Below are 26,598 nucleotides of genomic sequence, written 5' to 3' on the forward strand. Positions count from 1 at the left end.
CTGTTTGTTCTTTAGTCTGGCTCTGTATTCTGGCTTGAGAGTTTTTCACATCTGGTGCAGTTTTCTAAATTTACATTCTCTCCAGTCCATCCCTTTTTTCCAGCTCTTGAGCATCTTATGTCCTGCATGCTTTTCTGGCTCACTGGCTTTTCCCATTTTGCCCAGTTTTCTGACTCTCTGGCCCCTCTACTTTTTTTTATTCGTTACTCTAGCCCTGTATTCTGGCACTCAACCCTCTCTTGACAGCGGCTGTCATCCACTACTTGAACCAATACCAACTGGCACTGCAATCCAGCTCCCAGACTTAGATTATTTATCGGCTGTCAGGCCTCTCCAATCCATGTTGATTTCCTGCCCTGGCCATCTGCGCACTCACACGCATTTCTATACATTTCTCACACAAATGCATTTGTGCTTGGACAATTTTCAAACTCTCAGATTTCTTTCCTTGTCACAGTGCATCACAGATACAGAGCAAACCTCTAGATGCTTGCAGTGTTTTCTTGCGACTCTCATTCCTCTGATTTCCAGGTCTCAGATTCCTCCCCCTTGCAGTGCATTCCAGCTTTCTGATCTCTCTGCTCTCATGCTCTCAGCTACTGTCCTATTATGGCTTGCTTGTTTGTGAGGCCTTTCTTCTCACAGGATTCTTCACTCTAGCCCTGTGTTGCGACATTCAGTTCTCTAACTTGCCGCTGCCTTCCGGTTCTAAGGCCAATACGGTCCGGTGCTGCATTCCAGCTCTCAGGTGGCTACCCCTGGACTATTTATCAGATGTCGAGAGTGCTGGAAAAGCATAGCAGGTCAGGCAGCATCCGAGGAACAGGAGAATCAACGCTTTATCAGGAATGAAGCTTGTGGACCAGGAGGCTAAGAGGGGGGAAGGGAGCTGAGAATGTAATAGATAGATGAAGGTGAGAGAGAAGGCAATAGATTGGCGAGAAAGATGGAGCGGATAGATGGGAAAGGTGATGGACAGGTCAGGACGGCGGTGATGAGTTGGAGTCTTGGGACTGGGATAACATTGGGGGAGGAGAAATGAGGAAACTGATGAAATCCACATTGATCCCGTGTGGTTGCGGATTATAAGGCATTCTTCCTCCAGGCGTTGAGTGGTGAGGGTTTGGCAATGAAGGAAACCCAGGACTTGCATGTCCTTGGTGCAGTTAAAGTGTTCAGCCACGGGCGGTGGGGTTGGTTGATGCAGGTGTCCCAGAGATATTCTCTGAAACAATCTGCAAATAGGTGTCCTGTCTCTCCAATGTAGAGGAGACCACATCGGGTGCAATGGAATAAGTAGATAACATTAGTGGAGGTACAGGTAAATATGTGTCAGATGTGGAAGGATCCTTTGGGGCCTTGTCGGAGGTGAAGGGAGTGGTACTTCCTGCGGTGGCAGGGGAAGTTGCCAGGAGTGGGCCGTCGGCTGGTGGGGGCATGGATCTGATGAGTGAATTGCAGAGGGAATGGCCTCTCTAGAAAGCTGATAGTGCTGGGGAGGGAAACATATAACTGGTGGTGGGTCCATCTGTAGGTGATGGAAGTGGCGGAGCATGATGTGATGTATGCAGAGATTGGTGGGGTGGAAGGTGAGGACCAGGGCGGGGGTTTTGTCCTTGTTGCATTAGGGTTCAAGGGCGGAGATGCGGGAACTGGAGGAGATGCGCTGGTGGGCATCGTCGACCATGTGGGAAAGGAAATTGCGATCTTGGAGGAAGGAGGCCATCGGGGATATTCTAAGGTGGAATTGTATGTCCTGGGAACAGTTGTAGTGGAGGCAGAGGAATTAGGAATAAGGGATATTATTTTTACAGGAGGTAGCTGTAGGAGTTGATGGGCTTGTAGTAGATATCTGTAGTTGGTTGGTCGCTGGAGATGGAGGGGTCCAGGAAGGGGAGGGATGCGTCCGAGATGGTCCAGCTGAATTTGAGGTCAGGGTGAAACGTGTTAGTGAAGTTAATGAACTATTCAACCTCTTCATGGGAGCACGAGGTAATGCCTATATCATCATCGATGTAGCGGAGGAACAGGTGGGGGGTGGTGCCGGTGTAACTGCAGAAGATGGACTGTTCCACGTATCTGACAAAGAGGCAGGCATAGCTGGGTCCCATGCAGGTGCCCATGGCTATCCCTTTGGTTTGGAGGAAGTGGGAGCATGAGAAGGAGAAGTTGTTAAGGATGAGGGTGTCAGTGGAGGAGTACTGGTTGGGATGGAGTAAGAGGGCTTGGAGGCCTTTGTTGTGGCGGATGAATGTGTGCAGCGACTGGATGTCCATGGTGAAAATGAGGCGTTTGGGGCCGGGGAAACGAAAACCTTGGAGGAAGTGAAGGGAATGCATGGTGTCCTGAATGTAGCTGAGGAGTTCCTGGACTAAGGGAGACAGACAATATCAAGGTAGGCAGAGATAAGGACATGACGGTGTCAAGCTACTTATCAGCTGTCAGGGAATCCATGTTGGTTTCTCGCTGTTGTGCATCTGGCTACTCGCACATCTGCTAGTGTCTCAAACCTCTCCAATCTGACTCCACTCTCCGATTTCGGGCCTATCTTGGCAGCTTTTGTATTCTGATTTCAGGCCATGCCTTCTCATGCTTTACTGGCTCTCAAACCTGGCCTTTACATTGCTGTTTTCTGGCTCAGTGGCCTCTCCCATTGTGGCCAATATTCCAGCTCTTGTGATGATCCCATCTGGTGCAGTTTTCTGCCTTTGAGACCACTCACCTTTGAAACTGCTCTCGGACCAGTCTACTCTTGTTCAGCTTTCCAGGTCCTGAACCTCTACCCACTCTCACTGTTTTTCAGCTCTGACTGCTCACCCCACACACTGCTGTTAAGCTTCTCAGACATCTCCCTCTTGTGCTATTTTTGAAATCTCAAATCCCATACAGCTGAATTGATTTTCTAGGTCTCAGATCACCTCCCCTCAGGCTGCCTCACAGCACACAAAGCTCATTTCCAAGTCTCAGATTCTCCCTTCACATTGCTTCACAGCACACAAAGCTCAGCTCTTTTCAGGCAGTTAACACTCTCCTCACTTGCTGTGTTTTCTTGATCTCAATCCCTCCCATCCTGTGGTGTGTCTCTAACCCCATCCCTCTCATGCTTATTTTCATCTGTGGTCCTGTCATGCCTCATGCATTTTGTGAACTGCAGCATGACTCCTCTTTGTCTTGGTTTTCCAACTCTCAGGCCTCTCCCTTCTGCTATTTTCCAGCTATTGGGTCTCTCCCATCCAGCACTGTTTCTTGGGCCTCAGGACTCTCCTACATGACACTATTTCCCAACTGACAGGCCCCTCCACCTTCCATAGGTTTGTGGGCCCTGGACATCTGCTGACTGGCAGTGTTTTCCCACTATGTAATCTCTTCTGTTGCTCTCTTTTCTAGCTCAACGGCCTCTCCCTCTTTGCCCAGGTGTCTGGCTCTCTGCTCTTATTCACTCTGGCTCTTCATTCTGGCAGTCAGTCCTCTGCCAGTTTCCAATGTCTTCCAGTTCTTTGAATGTCACATGGCACACATTTCCATCTCTCCGGCTAATCACATCTGGCACCATGTTCAAATTCTCGGACATCTCCCTTCCCACACTTTTCCACCTCTTGAATCTCATCACCCTCAATTTGCTGTTCAGCTCTTGAACCACTACTCACTCTCCCTGTTTCCAAGTTTTCAGGACTGCTCTCCACGCACACTGTTTGAGCTTCTCTGAGCTCTCCCTCTTCAGCGATTATTTCATCTCTTGTCCCCCACACTGCTCACACTGTTTTTCACCTACCACGTCAGATGTATTTTAGATCAGACAATTTTCAATCTCTTAGATTCCTTCCCCATTCACCCAGTGTCACAGGAAACATATCTCTATCTGCTCGTGGTTTTCAAGACTGTACCTGTCTCAATTTGTTTTCTTGGTCTCAGATCAAATCCCCTCGCATTGCTTCACAGCAAACATAGCTTGAAACACTCATGCTGTTGTCAAGCAAACACCATTCTTCTCAGTCACTAAGTTTTCCAGGTCTCAGATCCTTTCCTTCTCAAGGTATCTCTCTGACCCCATCCCTCTCGTGCTCCTTGCCAATTTTTGTCCGATCATGCCTCGTGCTTTTTGTGAACTGCAGCATGACTACCCTTTCTCTTGGTTTTTCAACTTTCAGGCCTCTCTCTTCTGCTACTTTGCTGCTTCCATACAGCACTATTTTTCAGTCCTCAGGACTCCCCCACGTGGCACTGTTCCCAGTTATCAGGCCCCTCCACCTTTTGTAGATTTCTGTTCCCTAAACCTCTGCTGACTGATGATGTTTTCCAGCTACGTATTCTCTCCCTGTTGCTCTCTTCTATCCTCACCAGCATCTGCCTTTCTGGCCTCTCTCCTGTTATTGCTCCTCACTTTGGCTCTGCATTTTGGCACCCATTCCTCTCCTGGTTTCTGCTGTCTTCCAGTTTTGGACCAATTCCATGTGGTGCACGATTCCATCTCACAGGCTAATCCCACCTGGCACTATGCTCCAACTCTCGGGCCTCTATCCTCTCATACTATTTCTATCTTCTGAATCTCATTGTTCTTGATCTATTCAGCTCTTGAACCAGGGTTCACTCTGTTTCCAGCTTTCAGAGTGCTCTTCTCAGATCTCAACCGCTTCTGTTATTTTTTCACCTCTTGTAGCCCACAGTGCTCACCCTGTTTTTGACCTAACACATCATGCTGTTCTTCACCTCTCATATGTATTTTAACTTGGACAATTTTCAATCTCTGAGATCCCTTCCCCAATCACATAGCATCACAGGACACATACCTCTATATGCTCTTATTGTTTTTGAACTGTCACAACTTCCCTCACACTGTTTCTCCTGCCTCTCACATCCTCCACTCTCGTGGTGTATTCCAGCCCTCTGACCTCTCCACTCCTATGGTCTTTTCCTACTCACGTCTTATTCATGCCTTGTGCTTTTTTGAGCTGTGGTACTATCTCTTTCGCTCTTTCATTTTGCAAGCATCTCTCCTTAGACTGTTTTGCAGCTCTTGGGTCTCTCCAATCCAACGCTGTTTTCTTTCTCCCCTCTTGCACTGTTTTCAGGCTCATAGGCCTCCCAATTTTCACTTCACTGCTCTCTCTCTCTCTTCTATTTAGTCTCCACTCCGGCTCTGGATTCTGGCTCAAGCCTTTCACATCTAGGGTGGTTTTCTGGATCTACAGCCTCTCTCAGCCATCGCTCTTTTCCGGCTCTTGGGAATCTTTTGTCCAGATCAGTTTTTTTGGCTCACTGGCTTCTCCCATTTTGCCCAGTTTTCTGGCTCTCTGGCTTTCCTTCTCTCGTGATTTTTCACTCTGATCCTGCATTCTGGCCCTCAGCCCTCTCCCAATTGCCACTGCTTCTTGGGCCAATACCATCTGGTGCTGCATTCTAGCTCTCAGATGGTTCTCTTTGATTATTTACAGCCTCTTGGGCATCTCTAATCCACATTGATTTGTGGCTCTTGGGCATCTGCCGTCTTGCACACTTTTCAGATCTTGACCATCTCCAATTTGACATTGTTTTCTTGCTCTTAGATCATTCATTCTCAGGGTTTTCTGACTCTTGAGCTGGTGGCTCATCTTGCTGTTTGCTGAGCATATTATGCTTAATTTTCTAGTTCATGCTGCACTCCCAGCTGGTGCTGTTTTCTGGTTCTTGTAGCAGTGCTAGTTTACAGCTCTCAGACCTTTATCAGACAATTTTTCAACTCTCTCCTCAGAATTCTCCCCTCCTGGACTACTTTCCACCTTACGTCTCTCATCACTCTTGAACTTCGATTCACTCTCACTGCTTCCCGGCTCTCAGACCAATCCACTCACACATCGTATTTCACACCCCTCCACCTTTGAGCTATTTTTAACCTCTTGAATCCTAAATGCTCACCCTGTTTTTTAAGCTCATTCTACAACTATTGCTGTTGTTCAGATCTCAATTATTTCTGTTTGGACAATTTTTGATCTTGCAGATTGCTTCCCCTCTCACGTTCCATCGCAGAACATATACCTTTGTATACTGAACTGTTTTCTCTCTCTTCACTCTGACTATTTTCCTGCTGTCAGACCCCTTGACACTCACGCTCTTTTCTACCTTTAATCCTATCATGCACTGCTTATTTTGTGAGCAGAGGCAATGACTTCCCTTTCTCCACGTTTTCCAACTCTTGGGCATCTTCCTACAGCTGTTGGTCTCTCCCATCCCGTACTGATTATTGCTCCTCAGGATTCTCCCAAATGGCACCGTTTTCCAGTCCTCAGACCTCTCCCCTTTTCCACAGGGTTGTGCCCCTGGACATCTGCTGACTGGTGCTGCTTTCCAGGCCTGGATTCTATTCTTGCTCTATTTTTCTTCACAGTTTCACTGGTGGTTCCCATCCAGGAATCTCTTGTATGACACTGTTTCCCCACTCTCAGGCCTCTCCAGTTTTCAGAAAGCCCTTCAGATCTCAGCCAAATGAGTTTTCCTGCTCTCCGACCTCTCACATCTGACTCTTGAATCTCATCACTCACATTTTGCTTTCCAGCTCTTGGACCTCCATTCATACTCACTATTGCCCAGCTGTCAAACCGATCCACTCACAGTGTTTTATACTCCTCCACTTGTGTGCAACTTTTGACCTCTTCAACCCCATGCCACTCACCCTGTTTGTCAGCTCATTCGGCACCTCGTGCTGTTCTCCAGCTCTCAAAGGTATCCATCCTTGAACAATTTTCGATCGCTCAGATTCTTTCGCCTCTAACCCTGCATTACAAAACACATACCCTTATATGTATGTGCTGTTTTCAGGCTCTTGCCACTCTCATTGTTTTTTCCTTGTCTCAGATCGCCTCCCCCCTCGGGCTCTATCACAGAATACCTTCCTCTAAACCATTTCATGTTGTTTTCAAGCTGTTGTCGGTCTCCTCACTCACTGTTTTCCAGGTCTCAAATCCTTCCCGTCTCACAGTATGTTGCAGCTCTGATCTCCCCACTCTCACGCTCTTTTCAATGGTCTTGTCCTATCATGCCTGTGCATTTTCTTGCTCTCTGGGCTCTCTCCTCTCCTGAGTCTTCACTCTGTCCCTGTATCTCTCACTCAGCTCTCTCCCAACTGATACTGTCTTCCGGTACTTGGACCAATCCCATCTGGCATTGCTTTCCGACTCTCGATGGGCTACCCTTGGTGTATTTACTGGCTCTCCAGCCTCCCCAGTCGTCATTGATTTCCTGCTGGTGAGCATCTGCACTCTCACACACTTTTTTCGGTCTCGAGCCGCTGCGATCCAATGCTTTTTCGTAGCTCACTGCAGTTTTCCAGCTCTCAGGCCATTCCTTCTCAAGGTTTTCTGGCTGGAGGTTTTCCTCTATCCTTCTGTTTTCCAGGCCAATCACATTATGGCAAACTTTCAAACTGTCAGCACACTCCCCTCTGATGCTCTGGCTCTGAGACCACTCAACTCTCCCACTGTTTGCCAGCTCTCAGACCTATCCACTCAGGTGCTGGTTTCCAGCTATCAGATCTGTTTGCACTCACGCTTTTGAACTTCACCATTCTCATTTTACTTTCTACATCTTGAAACACTACCCACTCTGTTTTCCAGCTCTCAGATTACTCGACTCAGTGCTTTTGACATTCTCAGACCTCTCCCTTTTGTGCTATTTTTGACCTCTTGAACTCCACACTGCTGATCCTATTTTTCAGCTATTATGTCAGGCTGCTCTTCAGTTCTCAGATGTATTTTTGCTTGCATAATTTTTGATCTCTCAGGTTCCTTTCCCACTTGACCACTTGAAAACAGCGCAAGTATATAGAGGTATGTGTTTTGTGAGACAGGGCATCACTTTCCTCATTGAGTTTTGCAGGTCTCACAGCCTTTCCAACTCGCAGTGTATTCCAGCTCACTGACCTCTCCACTGTCATGCTCTTTTCCAGTTCTTGTCCAGTCATGTCTTGCGCTTTTTGTGAGCTGCAGCATAACTACCATGTCTCTTAGTTTTCACGCTCTTGCGCCTCTCTCTTCAGCTTTTTGCTGGTTCTACAGCATTTCCTGTTTGGCACTGTTTTCCACTGCCAGATATTTCCCTTTCGCAGTATTTACCAGCACTTACGCCTCTCTCCTCTGTTGCTGTTTTCTCAATCGCTTGCCCTCACTCCTTTCATCCTTTTTTCAAAAATGGCCAGACTTTCAGAGGCTGTTTTCACAGTCTTCGCCGTCTTTTGACTGGTGCTGTTACTTGGCCCATGAAACATATCAGACTTATGAGTTTTTCCCTCTCATCACACTTCCACCTGGCTCTCTTTTCTGTATCTTACTCAGGTCCGCCTCAAGTTGTTTTCCAGCTCTTGGGCCACTACTTTCTGGAGTTTATTTTAACCACCTCTTAGGCCTCTCCAGTCTGTCACACGTCTGCATCTATTTTCAGGCCCTCAAGCTGCACCTGACTAATGCTGTTAGTTGATTCTCAGTAATGTCCCATATGGCGCTCTTTTCCTACTGTTGGGCTTCTCCAGTTTTCAGAAGCTTTGTGCCGTTCAGACTTTGGCCGATTGACCTCTCAGGCCTCTCAAACCTGCCACAGTTTTACAACCCTTGAGACTCTCCTGGTCAGCCCTCGGACTTTACTTATCCTGAGTGCTCAGTCCTCTGCATTCAGGTACCATCCGCTCTTTTCCATCACATCTTGTCATACTCACGCTTTTTGTGACCTCTGGTATGATCTCCCTTTCTCTCTCAGTTCCCAGACCTTTTTCCTTAGCTGTTTTGCAGGTCTTACGGGACTCTTCAATCCATTGCAGTTTTCCAGCTTTCAGGTTTCTCTGAACCAACGTTGTTTTTCCACCCCTGTATCCTCTCTCCTCTTGCACTGTTTCTGGGCATATGAGCCTCTTCGATTTCCCCCAGATTCCTGCCGCTCCGGCTTCTCGCTTCTATTTGCTCTTCACTCCGGAGTCTGACTCTTGAGCCTTTCACAATGAGTGTGGTTTTCTGGCTGTACAGCCTCTCCCGTCCGTTGCTCATTTCCAGCTCTTGGCATCTTACGTCCAGCACACTTTTCTGGTTCACCGGCTTCTCCCATTTGCCCAGTTTATTGCTGTCTGGCGTCTCTTCTGTCATGACACGTCACTCTGGCGTGTATTCTGTCATGCAGCTCTCTTCTGACTGTCTTCCAATTCCTGGGCCAATATCATCTGACATTACATTACAGCTCTCAGGTTTGGAAAATTTATCAGCTGTCGGGCATCTCTAATCTACATTGATTTCCAGACGTTGGGCAGCTGCTTCATGTACACCTATCCAGGTATTGAGCCTCTCCGATTTGATACTTATATCAGACACACAGGCCTTTCCTGATAGCCGCTGTTTTCTGGCACTTGAATTTTTCCTTCTCAGGCTTTTCTGGATCTTGATCCTTCCCCTTATCCTGTTGTTGTTCAGCTCACCAGCCTATCCCATTACATTCATTGTCCAACTCTCAGCGCACTCCCATCTGGTGCTGTTTTCCCATTCTCAGACCAGTCCTCTCGGTTATGTTCATACTGATGCAATTTTCCAACTGGCAGGTCATAGAGTTGTACAGCACGGAAACAGACCCTTCGGTCCAACTCGTTCATGCTGACCAGATATCCCAGCCCAATCTAGTCCCACTTGCCAGCACCTAGCCCATATCCCTCCAAATCCTTCCCTTTTTTTTGATTAGATTAGATTCCCTACAATGTGGAAACAGGCCCTTCGGCCCAACTAGTCCACACCGACTTTCTGAAGAGTAACCCACCCAGACCCATTTTCCTCTGACTAATGCACTTAACACTGGGCAATTTAGCGTGGCCAATTCACCTGATCTGCACATCTTTGGATTGTGGGAGGAAACCAGAGCACCCAGAGGAAACCCACGCAGATGCAGAGAGAATTTGCAAACTCCACACAGACAGTCGCCTGAGGCTGGAATCGAACCTGGGACCCTGGTGCTGTAAGGCAGCAGTACTAACCACTGAGCCACTGTGCTGCCGTCACTCATATACCCATCCAGATGCCTTATAAATGTTGCAATTGTACCCAGCCTCCACCCCTTCCTCTGACAGCTCATTCCATACACTTACCATCTTCTGCATGAAAAAGTTGCCCTTTAGGTCTCATCTGTATCTTTCCCCTCTCACCCTAAACCTATGCCCTCTAGTTCTGGACTCCCAACCCCAGGGAAAGGTCTTTGTTTATTTATCCTATCAATGCCCCTCATGAGTTTATAAACCTCTGAAAGTCACCCCTCAGCCTCGACGCTCCAGGGAAAACAGCCCTAGCCTATTCAGCCTCTCCCTATAGCTCAAATCCGCCAACCCTGGCAACATCCTTGTAAATCTTTTCTGAACTCTTTCATGTTTCACAACATCTTTCCGGTTGGAAGGAAACCAGAATTGTACACAATATTCCAACGATGGCCTAACCAATGTCCTGTACAGCCGCAACATGACCTCCCAACTCCTGTACTCAATATTCTGACCAATAAAGGAAAGAATACCAAATACCTTTTTCACTATCCTATCTACCTGTGACTCCACTTTCAAGGAGCTATGAACCTGTACTCCAAGATCTCTTTGTTCAGCAACACTCCTGAGGGCCTTACCATAAAGTGTATAAGTTCTGCTAAAATTTGCTTTCCCAAAATGCAGCACCTCACATTTATGTAAATTAAACTCCATCTGCTACTTCTCAGCTCATTGGCCCATCAGATCAAGATCCCATTGTAATCTGAGGTATCCTTCTTCGCTGTCCACTACACCTCCAATTTTGGTGTCATCTGCAAACTTACTAACCATACCTCTTATGCTCACATCCACATCATTTACATAAATGATGAAAAGTAGAGGACCCAGCACCGATCCTTGTGGCACTCCACTGGTCACAGGCCTCCAGTCTGAAAAACAACCGTCCACCATCATCCTCTGTCTTCTACCTTCGAGCCAGTCCTGTACCCAAATAGTTAGCTGTCCCTGTATTTCATGAGATCTAACCTTGCTAACCAGTCTCCCATGGGGAACCTTGTTGAACGCCTTACTGAAGTCCATAGAGATCACATTTACTGCTCTACCCTCATCAATTCTCTTTGTTACTTCTTCAAAAAACTCAATCAAGTTTGTGAGACATGATTTCCCACGCATAAAGCCATGTTAACTATCCATAATCCGTCCCTGGCCTTCCAAATATATGTAAATCTTGTCCCTCGGGATTCCCTCCAACAACTTGCCCACCACCGACGTCAGGCTCACTGGTCTATACTTCCCTGGCTTGTCCTTACCACATTTCTTAAACAGTGGCACCAAGTTAGCCAACCTCCAGTCTTCCAGCACCTCACCTGTGACTATTGATGATACAAACATCTCAGCAAGAGGCCCAGCAATCACTTCCTTAGCTTCCCACAGACCTCTAGGGTACACTCGATCAGGTCCTGGGGATTTATCCACTTTTATGCGTTTCAAGACATCCAGCACTTCCTCCTCTGTATTATGGACATTTTTCAAGATGTCACCATCTACTTCCCTACATTCGATAACTTCCATGTCCTTTTCCACAGTAAATACTGATGCAAAATACTCGTTTAGTATTTCCCCCTCTCCTGCAGCTCCACACAAAGGCGCCTTGCTGATCTTTGAGGGGCCCTATTCTCTCCTTATTTACTCTTTAGTCCTTAATGCATTTGTAAAAACGCTTTGGATTATCCTGAACTATATTTGCCAAAGCTATCTCGTGTCCCCTTTTTCCCCTCTTAAGTATACTCTTACTGCCTTTCTACTCTTTTAAGGATTCATTCAATCTATCCTGTCTATACCTGACGTATGCTTCCTTGTTTTTCTTAACCAAACCCTCAATTTCTTTAGTCATCCAGTATTCCCTATTGCTACCAGCCTTTCCTTTCACTCGGACAAGAATATACTTTCTCTGGACTCGCGTTATCTCATTTCTGAAGGTTTCCCATTTTCCAGATGTCCTTTTACCCGCAAACATCTGCGCTCAGCTTTTGAAAGTTCTTGCCTAATACCGTCTGGCACTGTTTTCCGCTTTCAGGCTTTTCCCTTTCACATTATTTACCAACTCGGGCATCTTTCCTGTGTTGCTGTTTTCCCAATCGCTGACCCTCTTTCGATTAATCCCATTTCCCCCACACACCCCACCACATATGGACACATTTTCAAATGCTGTTTCTCTGCCCGTGGAATGTTAGACTCTTGCTGTTTTTCTGCTCTCATTGTATTTCCACTTGGCTCTATTTTTGGATCACACCTCTGCTTCAGGCTGTTTTCCAGCTCTTGGGACGTTATGGTCTGGCATTTTTACCAGTTCTCAGGTGTCTTCAGTCTGTTGGACTTTCTGGTTCTATTCTAATGCAGCTTTTTCGGAACTCAGGCTTCTCTCATCATCAACATGTTCCCACTCTCAGTCCTCTCCAACTGTGCACCATTTTCTACCTCTTGCACCTCTGCCTGTCTGGCACATTTACAACTGTTGGGCTTTTCCCATCTGGAGCAGTTTTCAGCTATTCAGGCTGACTACCCACCGATGGCTCTGACCTCATAATGATGAAGAGGTTAGTCATGGCTCATATCACTTCTACTGTCCCAGCCCGCCTTGATTTCTTGCAATTTTTCTATTGTCGCAGCAGGTCCACAGCAGATGCCATCTCCCTGGCTCTGTACCGATCCTTGGAACATCTGGAATAACAAGGATACCTATATCAGGTTCCTACTCATGGACTACTGCTCCGCCTTTAAAACTATAATACCAAAAAAAACTAATCTCCCAACTCAGAGACCTAGTTTTCTGTTCTGACCTCGGCAACTGAATCCTTGATGTTCTGACCCAAAGACTGCAATTGGACAGAATAGGCAACAGCACCTCCTCCAAGACAATCTCAACACTGACGCCCCACAAGTCTGCGTATTCAGCCCCTTACTATCGTCCCTGTACACTCATGACTGTTTATCAAAGTTTGTCCTAACTTAAGCAACAAGTTTGCTAAAATCATCACTGTTGTAGTCCAGATCTCAAACAATGACAAGATAGAATGTAGGAAAGATTGGTGATGTGGTGTAAAGATAACAACCTCCCCCTCAATGTCAGTAAAATGAAACAGCTGCTCGTTGATTTCAGGAAGAAAGGTAGAGGGCATGCCCCTATCTCCATCAATGGAGGCAAAGTGGAGATGGTCGAGAGCATCAAGTTACAAGGAGTGACGATCACCAAAAATTTGTTCTGGTCCACCTATGTTGATGCAGCTGTCCAGAAAGCACTACAACGCCTCTGTTTCTTCAAGGGGCTGGAGAAATTTGACATGTTTGTAAAGACTCTTTGCAATTTTTAATCGATGCACCTTAGAAAGCATTCTACCTAGATGCATCATGGCTTGGTATGGGAACTGCTTTGCTCAGGACTGTAAGAAACAACAGAGAGTTGAGAACATAGCCCAGTAAATCACACAAGCCAGCCTTCCATCCACTGACTTCATCTATACTTTTTGTTACCTTGGGAAGGCAACTAACATAATCAAAGATCCCTCCCACTCCAGTTAAACTCTTCTTCGGTCAAGTAAAAGATACAAAAGCTTAAGCACACATAGTAACAGATTCAAGTACAGCTTCTTCCCCACTGTTATTAGATTTTGGAATGGACCTTGCAAATTTGGAATTTGTGTCCACCTTGCTATTTGTGCACCTTCTCTGCAACTGTAACATTGTTCTATTATCCTCTGCACTTTGTATGGTATAAACAGCCTGTACTGCACAAAAAACAAAACTTCTCATTTTCCATAGGTACATGAGACGTCCCTTGCTCTTTTCCCGCTCTCATCCTATCATCCCTAATGCTTTTTGTAAGCTGCAGCATGATTCTCTTTTACTCTTGCTTTTCGAGATCTTGTGCCTCTCCCTTTGGCTGCTTTCTGTCAGATCTCTCCCATCTAGCACTATTTCTCGGATTGCCCAGATTTCCATTTATCTCGCCTCCCTCTACTGTTTGCTCTTCACTCCAGCTCTGAGTTCTGGCTTTACAGCCTATCCCATCTGGTGCAGATTTAGAGTCGCAGAGATGTACAGCATAGAAACAACCTCTTCAGTTCAAATTGTGCACGCCAACCAGATATCCTAAAACAATTCTACTCCCATTTGTCAGCATAACACCCATATCCCTCTAAACGCTTTCTATCCACATACCCATTCAGATGCCATTTAAATGTTGTAATTGTGCCAGCCTCCACCACTTCCTCTGGAACCTCATTCACCCTCTGTGTGAAAATGTTGCCCCTTAGGCCCCTCTCACATTAAACCTATGCTCTCTGGGTTCGGACTCGCCTGCCCTGGGGAAAAGACCTTGTCTATTTACCATATCCCTGCCCCTCATAATTTTATAAACCTCACACCTCAGCCTCCGACGCTCCAGGGAAATTAGCTCCAGCCTATTCAGCCCCTATCTATAGCTTAAACCCCCAACCCTGGCAACATCCTTGTAAATCTTTCCAGCTCTTAAGCTTCTCATATCCGAATCTTGGGTATCTCATCTTCAATACAGTACTCTGGCTCACCAGCTTCTCCCATTTTGTCTTATTTACTGTGTCTCTGGCCTTTCTTCTCTTGTGACTCTTCACTCTGGCCCTGTATTTTATACTCATCCTTCTCCTGACTGCGCCACTGTCTTCCAATTCTAGGTCAATATCATCTTTGGTGGCTCCCCTCAAAGTATTTATGAGGTGTTGGGCTTCTCCAATTCAGCACAGTTTTCTGGTTCCCATCTGGCATTGTTTTCTAGCTCTTGGGTCCCTCGTATCTGACACTGTTTTCTGGCTTTTGGGCTCCTCCTATCTGCCGTTTTGCAGCTCTTGTTTCTCTCAGGTCTAATGTGGTTTTCCAGCTCTTCAGCATCTCTTATCCTCGATGTTTACCAGCTGTTGGGTCTCTCCTGCCTGCCACTGTTTTCAAATTTCAGACCTCTCCCTCCTATGTTGTTTCTCAGCTCGTTTATCCCGTCATGCACTGTTTTCAGCTGACTTCCCTCCTGCCTCAGGCTGGCAACAGTCTGTGAGACATCACTCTCACTTCTTTTGAGCTGCTGGAGTTTTGCTCTCTTGCACTGTTTCCAGTTCTTGGACTTCTGCCCTGTCATACTTTTTTTCAGCTCTCAGAACTCTCAAGATAGTTCAACCACACATGGAGCATCAACAATGTTTAGAATTTAGTAATTATAGAGTTCTGCCTCAGCTTATCAAAGCAAGTATCTTGTCATATCCCTTTTCAGCAACCTAACTGTGTCCTGCTGCCTTTAAGAATCTATAGGCATTCACACCTAGCTCCCTTCAATCCTTTATACTTTCTAGGTTCCTACTATTCAACACGTACTTCCTCGCCTTGTTATTTCTCCCAAAACGCATCTTACTTTTCAAGATTAAATTCCATTTGCTTTTGTTCTATCCATTTGACCAGCCCAAGCATATCACCATGTAGTCCAAGGTTTTTTCCTCACTATTTACCGAGTTTTCAATTTTCGTGTCACCTCCCAAGGTGCTCACCAAACCTCCCGTATTCATGTCCAGGCACCAAACAACAGCCAGCACTGAACCCTATGGGACATCAGCTTCCAGTCATAAAAATACCCTTCAAGCATCACCTTCTGCTTCCTGTCACTAAGAGGATTTTGGATCCAATTTGACAAAATGCCCTGGACGCTCTGGCTACCATCGCTCCAGAACAAGCCGGCTGTGTGAAACCTTGTCCAAAGTCGTCTTGAAGTCCACATCAACTGCACTGCCCTCATCGGCACATCTAAAGGAAAAATTCATTCAGGACTCCTCTTGCGTAATTCTTCACAAAAACGCTTCGCTTTCTGTCTTCGCCGTCGTCGCACAAAATCATCTTCGACCGGCTCACAATCCCGCCTCATCGAATCAGACATGCGCAGAACAGCCACTAGCCCGAGCTCTCGACAAACCTGAGTTTGCAGCCTGTGCGCAAGCGCACCAAGCCGCCTCAACCGTCACTGGCGCGGCTTCCGTGCACGCGCGCGGTGGGCGCGGACTCATCGGGTTGCGCGCACTTCGGCGCATGCCCAGCCGGCGGGTGTTGACGCATGCGTACAAAGTAATTGGCGGAGTTGCGAGCTGTTGGTTGTTTAATTTTGGGAAGGTTTGAGTTTTTATTCTCGATTCGGGAGGAGGCAAAGCTGAGTGTCGGAGCTCGGGCGGGTTACAAGTGGGCTTGTTGGTTTGTGGGTGATGTTTGAACGGGTGGCCTAGCCGGTGAGGAGTCAAATGTGATTGTCCAGGACTGACCGAAGGAGTGGCCGGGCGCTGGTAAGGCAACCTCGGGGCCGACTGATCATTACCACCACCACACCCCCGTTCCCTCCCCGGCAAGATCGCTGCATAGGTCTTATCTCTTCCTCCAACCTCGAACGCTTTTCAAACCTTTTTTTTCCCCCCCCGAGCTGTCCCCCGGATTTGGCTTGATCTTGGCCCAGGTCTCTTGTCCATGTTGGAGAGAGCGGGTCTGATCCGCGATTCTGGTGTCAGCCCGGGGCCGAGCCTGTTGTTGCACTGTACCGCCCTTCGATTGCTTACATTCAAACTCAGCCTCTGGCTCCTATCCAGGATTATTTTTTTTGTATTTGAAAATTCTGTCTCCTAACCTGCGGAGTTAGCTTGAGGTGAAATGGGTTACCTTGGCGATGAGAGGGCAGTCATGCTGCATTCCAGAGCAGTTCGCTGTCAAACTTCACTGTCGGTTATGAGGAGCCAGTGATGACACGGGTAATAGGAGAGCAGTATAGGTAGGGCACTTTGCTACCAAATCGAGTCCTGCTTGGTATTGATTATCGACTTTGATTATTGCCATACCTTCTTGACAATTTTATGTTATTATATTTGTGTTTGAATTCTTTATATCAATTTCCCTAGTTGTTGTTTCCTCTTAACGCCTGCTTTTTGTACATCTTCCCTTTGCTAGCATCGGCAGCTATTTCGTTTGCTAGCATCGTTAGTTGCAATGATGCTAAATCCCTTTTGTTTCTCAAATGTTGTTCCTTTTTATTAAGTCCACCTTTTGACCAATCTTAGGATAATCCTCCTGAACCTGCTTTTGGCTTGAACTTTGTTTTCTTCTGGTTTCTGTCAAGCATCTTTGGATATTCTTCTACACTTAATATATACATAAAACTGCACAGCAGTTAACAAGAAGACTGCTGCTTGATGTCTGCACATCGACACTACAGTATTATGCACTGAATTGTCTTGATGCTTTGCATCTGATAGCTGTATGACTATGAAAAAAGGAGTTGACCTTCCTTTCTCAGTTCCTGGGCTAATTGGTTTTTGCCTCTGTGATAGCTTCTGCAGCATTCAGACTATTCACAACTTGTTTTGACATTGATTTTGCACAAAGAAATCAATGTCAGATCTCTGATGCTTTTAAGTTGGCAATGTTAGTATTGAAGCAAAAAGGTTGGAGCCTAAGTACTTGAACATGACATTCTGGTTTGAGATAAAGTTGTTGGATCTTCTGTTAAATGACATAACCAGTGAAAATAATATGAAGCCATAGCATTATGCAGCAGAATTTGCAATTAATTTTTTTTAACTTTAACATCATAAGAACTTGGAGTAAGAGTAGGCCATTCGCTCTGTTGTGCCCATTCTATAGGATTGTGGCTGATCTGACTTTTCTCAACCCACTGAGCTGGAGAAGAAACTCTTCCTCATCTTAAATTGGCACCCCTTAATTCTGAGACTCTGCCTTCTGTACTTACACATTCCCATGAGGGGAAACATTCCCTCAGCAGTTTCCTTGTCAAGCCCCTAAGAATCATAAATATTTCAATAAGATCACCTTTCGTTAACTCCAGTGAATAGAATCCCAACCTGTTTAGCCATTGTTCAAAGACAATCCCTTAACACTGGGATCATCTTAATTACAGAAATATAGAAATTAGGAGCAGGAGTATACCATTTGACCCCTCGAGCCTGCTCTACCATTCAGTATGATCATCGAGCTCAGAACACTAATTCCTCCCTCCCTCAAATCACTGGATCCCTTTAGTCACAAGAGCTATATTTATCTCCTTTTTGAAAATACAATGTTTTGGCTTCAACCACTTTGTGTGGTGGTGATTTGCACAGGCTCACCACTCTAGATTAAGAAATCTTTCCTCATCTCAAACCTAAAAACTTTACCCCTTTTTCTTAAACTATGGGTTCTGGACTTCACCACTATCAGGAAAATCCTTTCTGCATCTCACCTGTCTAGACCTGTTAGAATTTTAAAACTTCCCATGTGATTCCCTTCCTCCACCTCAGTCAACCTTCTCTTTGAACTGCCTTCAAAGAAACAATACCTTAAGGGGATCCAAACTGATTTCAGTATTCCAGAAGCAGCATCACCAGCACCGTGTACTTCCCTTACTCTTATAGTCCAGCCTTTAAACTAAGGGTCTACATTCCTTTGGCTTATGACATGTAATTATTTTTATGGAGGAAAACAATTTATAAAAAATCAAATTTTGTCTTGTAGTACAACTGTGGAAGGAGTTCCTCTCCAAATGGTATTCGATCTTTTTCTCTTGGACTTGGACTTGTAGAAGATTTTAATTATTTGGAGAAAATGGGGACACCTGGATCTGGAAGGAAGCGAACACCTATTAAAGATAGATTCTCAGCTGAAGATGAAGCCTTGAGCCACATTGCCAGAGAGGTTGGTTGAAATTTAATTTTGAATGCTTAAAGTATTATAAGCTGCTGTGACTGTTTATTATGATGGGACATTCTCATCTTTATCATTAATTTATAGTTTAAATTCACTTCCCCTCCAGGGTACACAATTTGACAAGCCAAGGCTTGTGACATACTTTGTATGAACTGAACTGCAGTTCTTATGCAGAATTCTGTTTCAGTACTGGAAAGAAATACAGTTGCAATCTTAATTTTTTAAGGAGTATAAATGACTATCTATAAATAGTCTCTTTTTGATTGCTATTCTATAGTTGAGGAACAGATGTATCTATTTGTCTGTAAATTTCACAGCCATGTAAAGTGCAGAATGTTCTGGAATACTTTTTAACTCTTGTGAATCAGAATTAATACTAATGTCCATGATTTGAGAAGCTGTAGTTTGATGGATCATGTGTTTGAAATCAAATATGTCATCCGTGGGCATAGAGCTAATGCCTAGCTTTCTTATTTTGTTTGCAATTATTTTAAAAAGTGGAATGGTTCTGGGTCAGATATTCCAAATTTAAATCAGAACCACAAGTCATTCATTTCAAACTTCTACGTAGATTGGACAAAGATGGGTGGGTGTGTGGTCGAGTCAGTGAATGCCCCATCAACAGGTGTTCAGCGTTTTTAAGTATTTTAAATGCTGGCTGCCTAGTCAATGAAGAGGAGTATGAGTACTTCTGCCACCTTGTGTTAGAAATATAATGAAAGATCAGGCACATTAATTCCTGTCCATCAGTGTGCCACTGAGTTGTGTCTCCTCACCACCAAGTGTCTCAAAACCCTAATACTACTTGTAACGTTAGAGTACAATGGACATTTTTCAAAAAAGTTATTTGTTTCCAGTTAACTGTTGATGAAGCAAAAATTGTATAATTGGCATAACCACAAGCTCTGTATCAGAATCTAAATTCTAGCTACTTTCTACCAGTAGACCTTTTCCTTTTTTAGAATAACAGTTGTTTGTGTCAGTGATGCTTCTTCAAAAGAACCACAAGACATTATCTTGTTTCAGTCTCTGCATACAGATTCTCTATAAAAATGCAAATTATTGTCAAGCTTCTTGTGATGCCTTGCCCAATGAATAGATCCTTGGTTTCATGTAGATATTGCATGTTAGCAGAATTTTCACTAGTTTTTGCTAATCCAACTCTTGATAATTTTCTTTGGTTATTAATTCACTGTATGTGGATGCCTCAAGGGCCAGCTTTCTCACAATCCCTAATTTTCCTTGCACAAACAGCATGAGCTACTGAAGTCCTTGGGGCTTTGATGCATTCGCTGCGTCATTTGAGCGAGTTTCAGAACTTTGACCCAGCGACAGTGAAGGAGCACAAGACAGTTCCAAACTAAGATGGTGTGTGGTCTGAAAGATATTTACAGGTGGTCATGTTCCCATGGTTTTTGACTACCCTTGACCCTCTTAGTGGTCGAGTTAGGATTTTGATGGTACTGTTGGAGTAGTCTTGGTGAGTTACTGCAATGCACCTTTTCGATGCCAGTCTGCATTACTAGTAAAGGGGTTGAATGTGAAAGTTTGATGAATATGGAGCTCATCAAATGGACGGCTGTGTTCTCTGCCAACCTCCTTGAGTGTTAGAGTTGCATCACTCAGGTGGTGACTCTTCCATTAGATACCTGTTTGTACTTTGTCGATTGTAGGTAGACACTGGGGAATGCGGTGGTGAGTAATTTGCAAGCCTCTGACTAGCTCTTGTAGCCACATTATTTATGTGGCTGGTCCAGTTCATTTTCTGTCAATGGTAACGCAGGGATGTTGATATTAGGGTATTCAGCAATGCAAATGCCGTTGAATGCAAATGTTAAGATTTTGTCTTGTTGGTGATAGTCATTGCCTGGCATTTGTGTTTTGAATATTACTTGCCACCAACAGCTCAAATCTGGATACTGTCTAGATCTTGCTGAATATGAACAGGAGCTGTTTCAGTGAGAATGAAGTCACAAATGGTGCTGAACATTTGGTGCAATCATCAGTAAAGATCTCACTTAATTTTCTTTTTAAAAGAAGCCAATTAACCTGTTTGGAGATGTTATGCCACACCCCTGGAATAGGTGGATCTTAAACTCATGCTTTCCCGGCTCAGAGAAGAGGATAACTTCACTGCACCACAAGATAGACCACTTTTGAGCTTTGTAAAAGTTTTCTTCCTATTAATACCAAATCACTGTGACATCTTCGTTCTGTTCATAACTATTAACCACCATCAATAAATCACCTGTGTAATGAATTGGATATTTACACGCAAAGCCCACAAAGGATGATGCAAACTACTTTAGACCTCCTTAAGGATGAGAAGGTCTTTTAAAGCATTTGATGATGGTTTGGTCTTGGACAATACCCTGAGGAACTTTTGCAGAAATGTTCTTAGACTAAATTAATTTACAAACACCACTCGCAACAATTTTTTGGTTTGGCAAGATTCCAGCCAGTGTAGAGATTTTACCCTGACCCTCATTGATTCAAGTTCTTCCAGATCATCTTTAAGCCTTACTCTGTGAAATGTTGCCTTAATGTCCAGGATGGTTATTCTCATGTCATCTCTGAAGCTCTTTAGTGCATGTTTAGACTAAGGGTAAAATGAGGTCAGGTGTTGAGTGAGCTTGGTGGAACACGAACTGTCGGTGAGCAGATACTACTTGATAGCACATTTAAGAATCCCTTCCACTACTTTCTGATAATGGTGAGTAGACTAAGTGAGGTCGCTGGTGGGTTGGATTTGTCATGCACAGGACGCAGCTGGACAATTTTCCATGTAGTCGAGTAGATGACAATATTGTTGCTATAGTACAGTTACATGAGTAGGGATATGGCTGGTTCTGGAGCACAAGCCTTAATCCTATTGCAGAAATGTCAGTGCCTCTCGCCTTTGCAGTATCTCGTACCTTCAGTCAATTTTTTTGATATCACTTAGCCTGAATCAAATTGGCTGATGGCCTGCATCTGTGTTTTGTTGGGCATCTCTGATGGAGACCAAGATAGATTGCTACTCATTTTTTTCTGGTTGAAGATAGTTGCAATTATTTCAGTCTTTGAGATGGATGTGTTGGGTTCCCTATCATTTAGGGTGGGAATGTGGAGCTTTGACCTGCTGTTCATTTGTTTAATTGTCCATCATTTTTCATTACTATGTGTGACAGGATTTCAGAGCTTGGATCTGGTTTGTTTGTTGGATCTGCTTCCATTGTTTGCCCCACGCTGTAGCTTCAACATGTTCATTTTTTTTAAGTATGCCTGGTGCTGTTCATGGCATGCCCTTCACTGGACCAGGCTTGATCTCCATTCATAATGGTTGGAGGGATATGCCAGGTCAGGAGGTGCAATTTGCAGTTGAATACTATGCTGCTGATAGCCCTCACCACCTCATGGACGCCCAGTCTTGAGTTGCTGGTCAAAATTTGTTCCACTTTAGCATGGTAATATCATGACGAAAGGTATCCTTAGTGTGAATATGGGACATTTTCTCCATAAGGTCAAGTCATTCTTAGCAATACTTTGGACAGGTAGGTTGGTGAGCTTAAGGCCAAGGTGGTTTTTCTAAATTATTTGTATCCTCACAACCCATTGCAGGCCCAATCTAACAGCCATTTCCTAAAAGATTGAGCCAGCTTGGTCAATCATGGTGCCATTAGGCTAGTCTTGATACCTGTGGAAGATCCTACTCTGGGTGCGCCTCTTGCATTTGCTATCCTCTGTGCGGCTTCCAAGTGCTGCTCAATCTGGAGAAGTACTGATTGATCTGCTCAGGTTAGGTGGGATGGTAGGTGGTAATTAGAAGAAGACTTCTGTGTCTGTTGTAAGGTGTTTCATGAGGATAAGTATCATTGAGTTGTTCCAAGGCAACTCCTGCCTGATTGTATACCACAATGCTGCCACCTCTCCTATATGGGACATGGTCTGTGAAATGTGATTGCATGTAAATACAATCAGCTGACTTGTGCTGATTGTTTGCTAGTCTGCTGAATAACTCTTCTAATTTTGGCACAAACCCCAGACATTAGAATAAAAGACCTTGCATGATTGATGAGGCTGTGCTTGCCATTCTTGTTTCCGATGCTTAGATTGATTCAGTGTGGTCCATCAAGTGTCAGTGCACTCTTCAGACTACTTAGAGATTTTTAAAGAGTGGCTTGCCAGTCACTTGCAGAGAATAATTGAGCATTCAACACATTGATTTGAGATTGAAAGCATACATAGGTCAACCAGGTAAAGATGGCAAATTTTCTTCTTTAAAGAGTGTTGGTGGATCCGATGGGTGTTCAGAATAATTAGGAGAAAGTGAGGACTGCAGATGCTGGAGATCAGAGCTGAAAAATGTGTTGCTGGAAAAGCGCAGCAGGTCAGGCAGCATCCGAGGAGCAGGAGAATCGACGTTTCGGCATAAGGGCTTATGCCCGAAACGTTGATTCTCCTGCTCCTTGCATGCTGCCTGACCTGCTGCACTTTTCCAGCAACAGATTTTTCAGTTTAGAATAATTAGCAAATATTGCATACACTCAGTTAAACTAGCATTGAAATTACATGTCACCATCTGCTATGATGGTATTTAAACACATGTACCCAAAGCAATACTTGGGGCCGTGGATTTCTAGTCAAAGCATATTTTGCAGAGTTAGCTTCATAATAATCAAGATTTAAACACTAGTTGATTTTCTTTGACTTTACAATCCTGAATTATTTAGCCTCCTGCACTGTTGTCCTGCTAAGGCTTAGCTTGACTTGGGTGCAGACTGGGCAAATTGGGTTTACCTGACTTGCAATATTCAAGCGCTCAACCTGAAGTACCTGGACTTAAGTTTTTGAATGATCTTCACAAACTCCAAGTACTCTAAGATAAACTGGTCACAATTGATAGCAAAACTGAAAAGTCAGGAGGTGCGAAGCTTTTTTTAAGTAATTATTTTTGTATTAAAGTTTGTGGTGCACAATGAGGTTCAAACTTTATTTTATTCTGTCTTTATTTATGACCCCTAACTGACACTTTCCGGAATTGGAATTAGAATATCTATTGTGTGGAAACAGGCCCTTCAGCCCAACAAGTTCACACCGACCTTCCGAAGAGTATCCCACCCAGACCCATTCCCCGACATTTACCCCTGACTCATGCACCTAAGCTATACGTCCCTGAACATTATGGGCAATTTAGCACAGCCAGTTCACCTAACCTGCATGTCTTTAGGTTGTGGGAGGAAACCAGAGCACCCAGAGGAAACCCACACAGATAGGGTAAGAATGTGCAAACTCCAAACAGACAGTTGCCTGAGGCTGGAATTGAGCCCGGGTCCCTGGTGCTGTGAGGCAGCAGTTCTAACCACGGTGCCACCAAAAGAATTGATGTTCACTTACTGGGTAGAATTAGGAGAGTGGGCATCATGCCTAATTTGCAGGGCAATTACAAATGTTGAATAAATGGAAATGACAAGTATCTTCGTAATGGTTGTAACTCGAAAAGCTTCATTACCCATCTTTTCACTGTCTCATGGGGCCTTTGCTGGCCACCTCTACTGATAATGCTTCAGTTTTAAGTTTCAGCCAAAAGCTATTTATGTCCTCAAGCCATAAAATGGGGCTTTGACTCAGATCCATGACCTTTTGGTTGCAAGAAGTGCTTCCACTTAAATATGACATTGGAGATGTCATTAAAAGCTTCTCAGATGGTAAAGAGAAGAATAATGTTTTGAAATGAACATTGTCATGATGTTGAAACGTGACTCGTGTTGCAAGATGCTGCGGTCAAGCGTGTTGTCATTTGTGTGTTCTGATGTTAAGTATGAAATTATTTAATTTAAAATTTGCTGGAATCTGTTTATCTTGTTTATAATGATCACAGAATCATAGAGATGTACAGCATGGAAACAGACCCTTTGATCGAACTTGTCCATGCTGATCAATCTAGTCCCACCTGCCAGCACCTGGCCCATATCCCTCCAAACCCTTCCTATTCTTATACCCATCCAGATACCTTTTGAAATGTTGCAATTGTACTAGCGTCCACCACTTCCTCTGGCAGCTCATTCCATCAACATATCACCCTCTGCATGAAAAAGTTGCCCCTTAGGTCTCATTTATATCTTTCCCCTCTCACCTCTAGTTCTGGATTCCCCACCCCAGGGAAAAGACCTTGTCTGTTTACCTTTGCCCCTGAAAGTACAAAGCTGCACCAAGTTACCATGGACAAATAAAACTGTAGGCTGAAGAATTAGCAGACAATGAGCGAAGGAATTGCCTTTGGTCAGAGCTTGGGAATGAAAAAACAAATAGGATGAATGAAGGGGAAAATGAATCAAGATGATGCATGCAAGTTTCCAAAAGACCTTTTGGTTTGGTGTCACCCAAAATGTTGCTCCACAGACAACTGTCTGTACAGTTCAGGGTTGCATGTTAGCAGGAATCAGTAAGTACAGAGTAGAGATAAATGGAGCATTTTAAAGATGCTAAGCTGTGACTAGTGAATAACTGTCAAGATCAGCAGTGGGCCTGAACTATTTGCAATCTATATTTGTGACTTAGAGGCAGAGAGTGAAGTATCTATGTTTGCTGATGATAATGAAGTTCAGTGGAAAGGGAAACTGAGGGCGCAGACTGCAGCGATATTTGCAGATTAAACGATTAGCAGCAGATACCAGATTTTAGTGTTTGGCTATGTGAAATGATTCACTTTCATTTTAAGTGGAAAATATATTTTAAACAGCATGAAACTTGTAAATGCTAATGTTGCCAACTTGTGTTCTCGCACAAGGAACATCAACCAATAGAACTTCAGAAAGATAATAGCATGGTAAAATATCTTTTGAGCACACCATGCATTGCTGACTGAAAAAATTAGGGCTCATTCTAATCCCGTTTAGCACCTGATCAATAGTTTTGGAGATTACAGCACTTGAAGTCCAAGATTAGCATGAATTTACTTGGGCCAACTGATGGACTCCCGCTCCCTTTTCTTTTGTTTGCATTACAGAGAGCAAATGACATAGCTATTTGATCTACTTGGTCTATGCCAGCGTTTGTGCTTCATGAGTCGTCTTCTTCATCTGACTTTATCAATTTATTTCCTTCTTCCTTGTACTTATCTGGCTTCCGTTTAAATGGTTCTATAAATTTCTCCTCTGTTCATTCCTGTCATTGAGTTCCATATTACCACCATAAAGAAGGCTGTTTTGCATTCTTAGTGACTAGTATTAGTGACTGCAATTTCTTGGTAACTGGTATATGTTGATGGCTTTTCACTATTTTATTCCCAATTAGTCGGCAGACTGGGAGTGAAATATTTGATCATTGTTAAGACCTATATTAAATCACCCCTCAGCTGCCATCTGTTAAAAGGTAGATCAGCCTGTTCATTGTTTCATCATAGGTCTGTGTATTTCTCCGACATGCCGTTTTGGTATAAGGCAACAGTTGCATTCCTCTGCAACCTCGTGCAATATAAAATTCCACTATGAGGAGCCTCCAGAGAAAGTCTCACTGTAGAAGATCGCTATGGAAATCGCTGTAACCGTTAAGTAGTAACGTTGTTATCCAAATAGCATCCACAATTCATCAATCACGTTATAGCCAACACATGTTGACGAAATACATTATACCAGAACTATGTATTGCCCTTTTCTCATTCTCATGATTGTGTTTTCAGTTTTTCTAAAGATAGCAACCAAAACTGTACACAGAATTTGGGTGTTATCAAGTCAATTTCAACAGGTTTAGCATAATTTGTCCACTTTTCTATCCCTCTGGAAATAATTGCTTGTCTGCAACTCAAGGTTGCTGTTGCCTGCCCAATGCCAGGATTCTGGACATCTGCTCAGGGCTAGAGTGTAATTTTGTTATGACGGGGGAGGATCCAGTTGTTGTAA

The 26,598-nt window shown here is 44.3% G+C and overlaps 1 protein-coding gene across 19 annotated transcripts in view; it reads left to right on the forward strand.

The window, feature by feature from the left end:
* Nucleotides 1-26,598, forward strand: part of lrrfip2 (leucine rich repeat (in FLII) interacting protein 2) — a 162,816-nt gene that overhangs the window by 18,234 nt on the left and 117,984 nt on the right. For 8 of the 19 annotated variants that reach the window (XM_072571051.1, XM_072571059.1, XM_072571065.1 and 5 more), the window contains exons 1-2: nt 16,078-16,314; nt 18,527-18,706. In XM_072571051.1, coding sequence (XP_072427152.1) covers nt 18,617-18,706 — 90 coding nt within the window. In that variant the 5' untranslated portion in view covers nt 16,078-16,314; nt 18,527-18,616. Of the gene's footprint in view, nt 1-16,076; nt 16,315-18,526; nt 18,707-26,598 lie in introns of those variants that run through there. The other 11 variants (XM_072571058.1, XM_072571062.1, XM_072571070.1 and 8 more) reach the window with 5 other exon arrangements.

Source organism: Chiloscyllium punctatum, chromosome 5 (genome assembly GCF_047496795.1).
Source record: "Chiloscyllium punctatum isolate Juve2018m chromosome 5, sChiPun1.3, whole genome shotgun sequence".
Classification (NCBI taxonomy): Eukaryota; Metazoa; Chordata; class Chondrichthyes; order Orectolobiformes; family Hemiscylliidae; genus Chiloscyllium; species Chiloscyllium punctatum.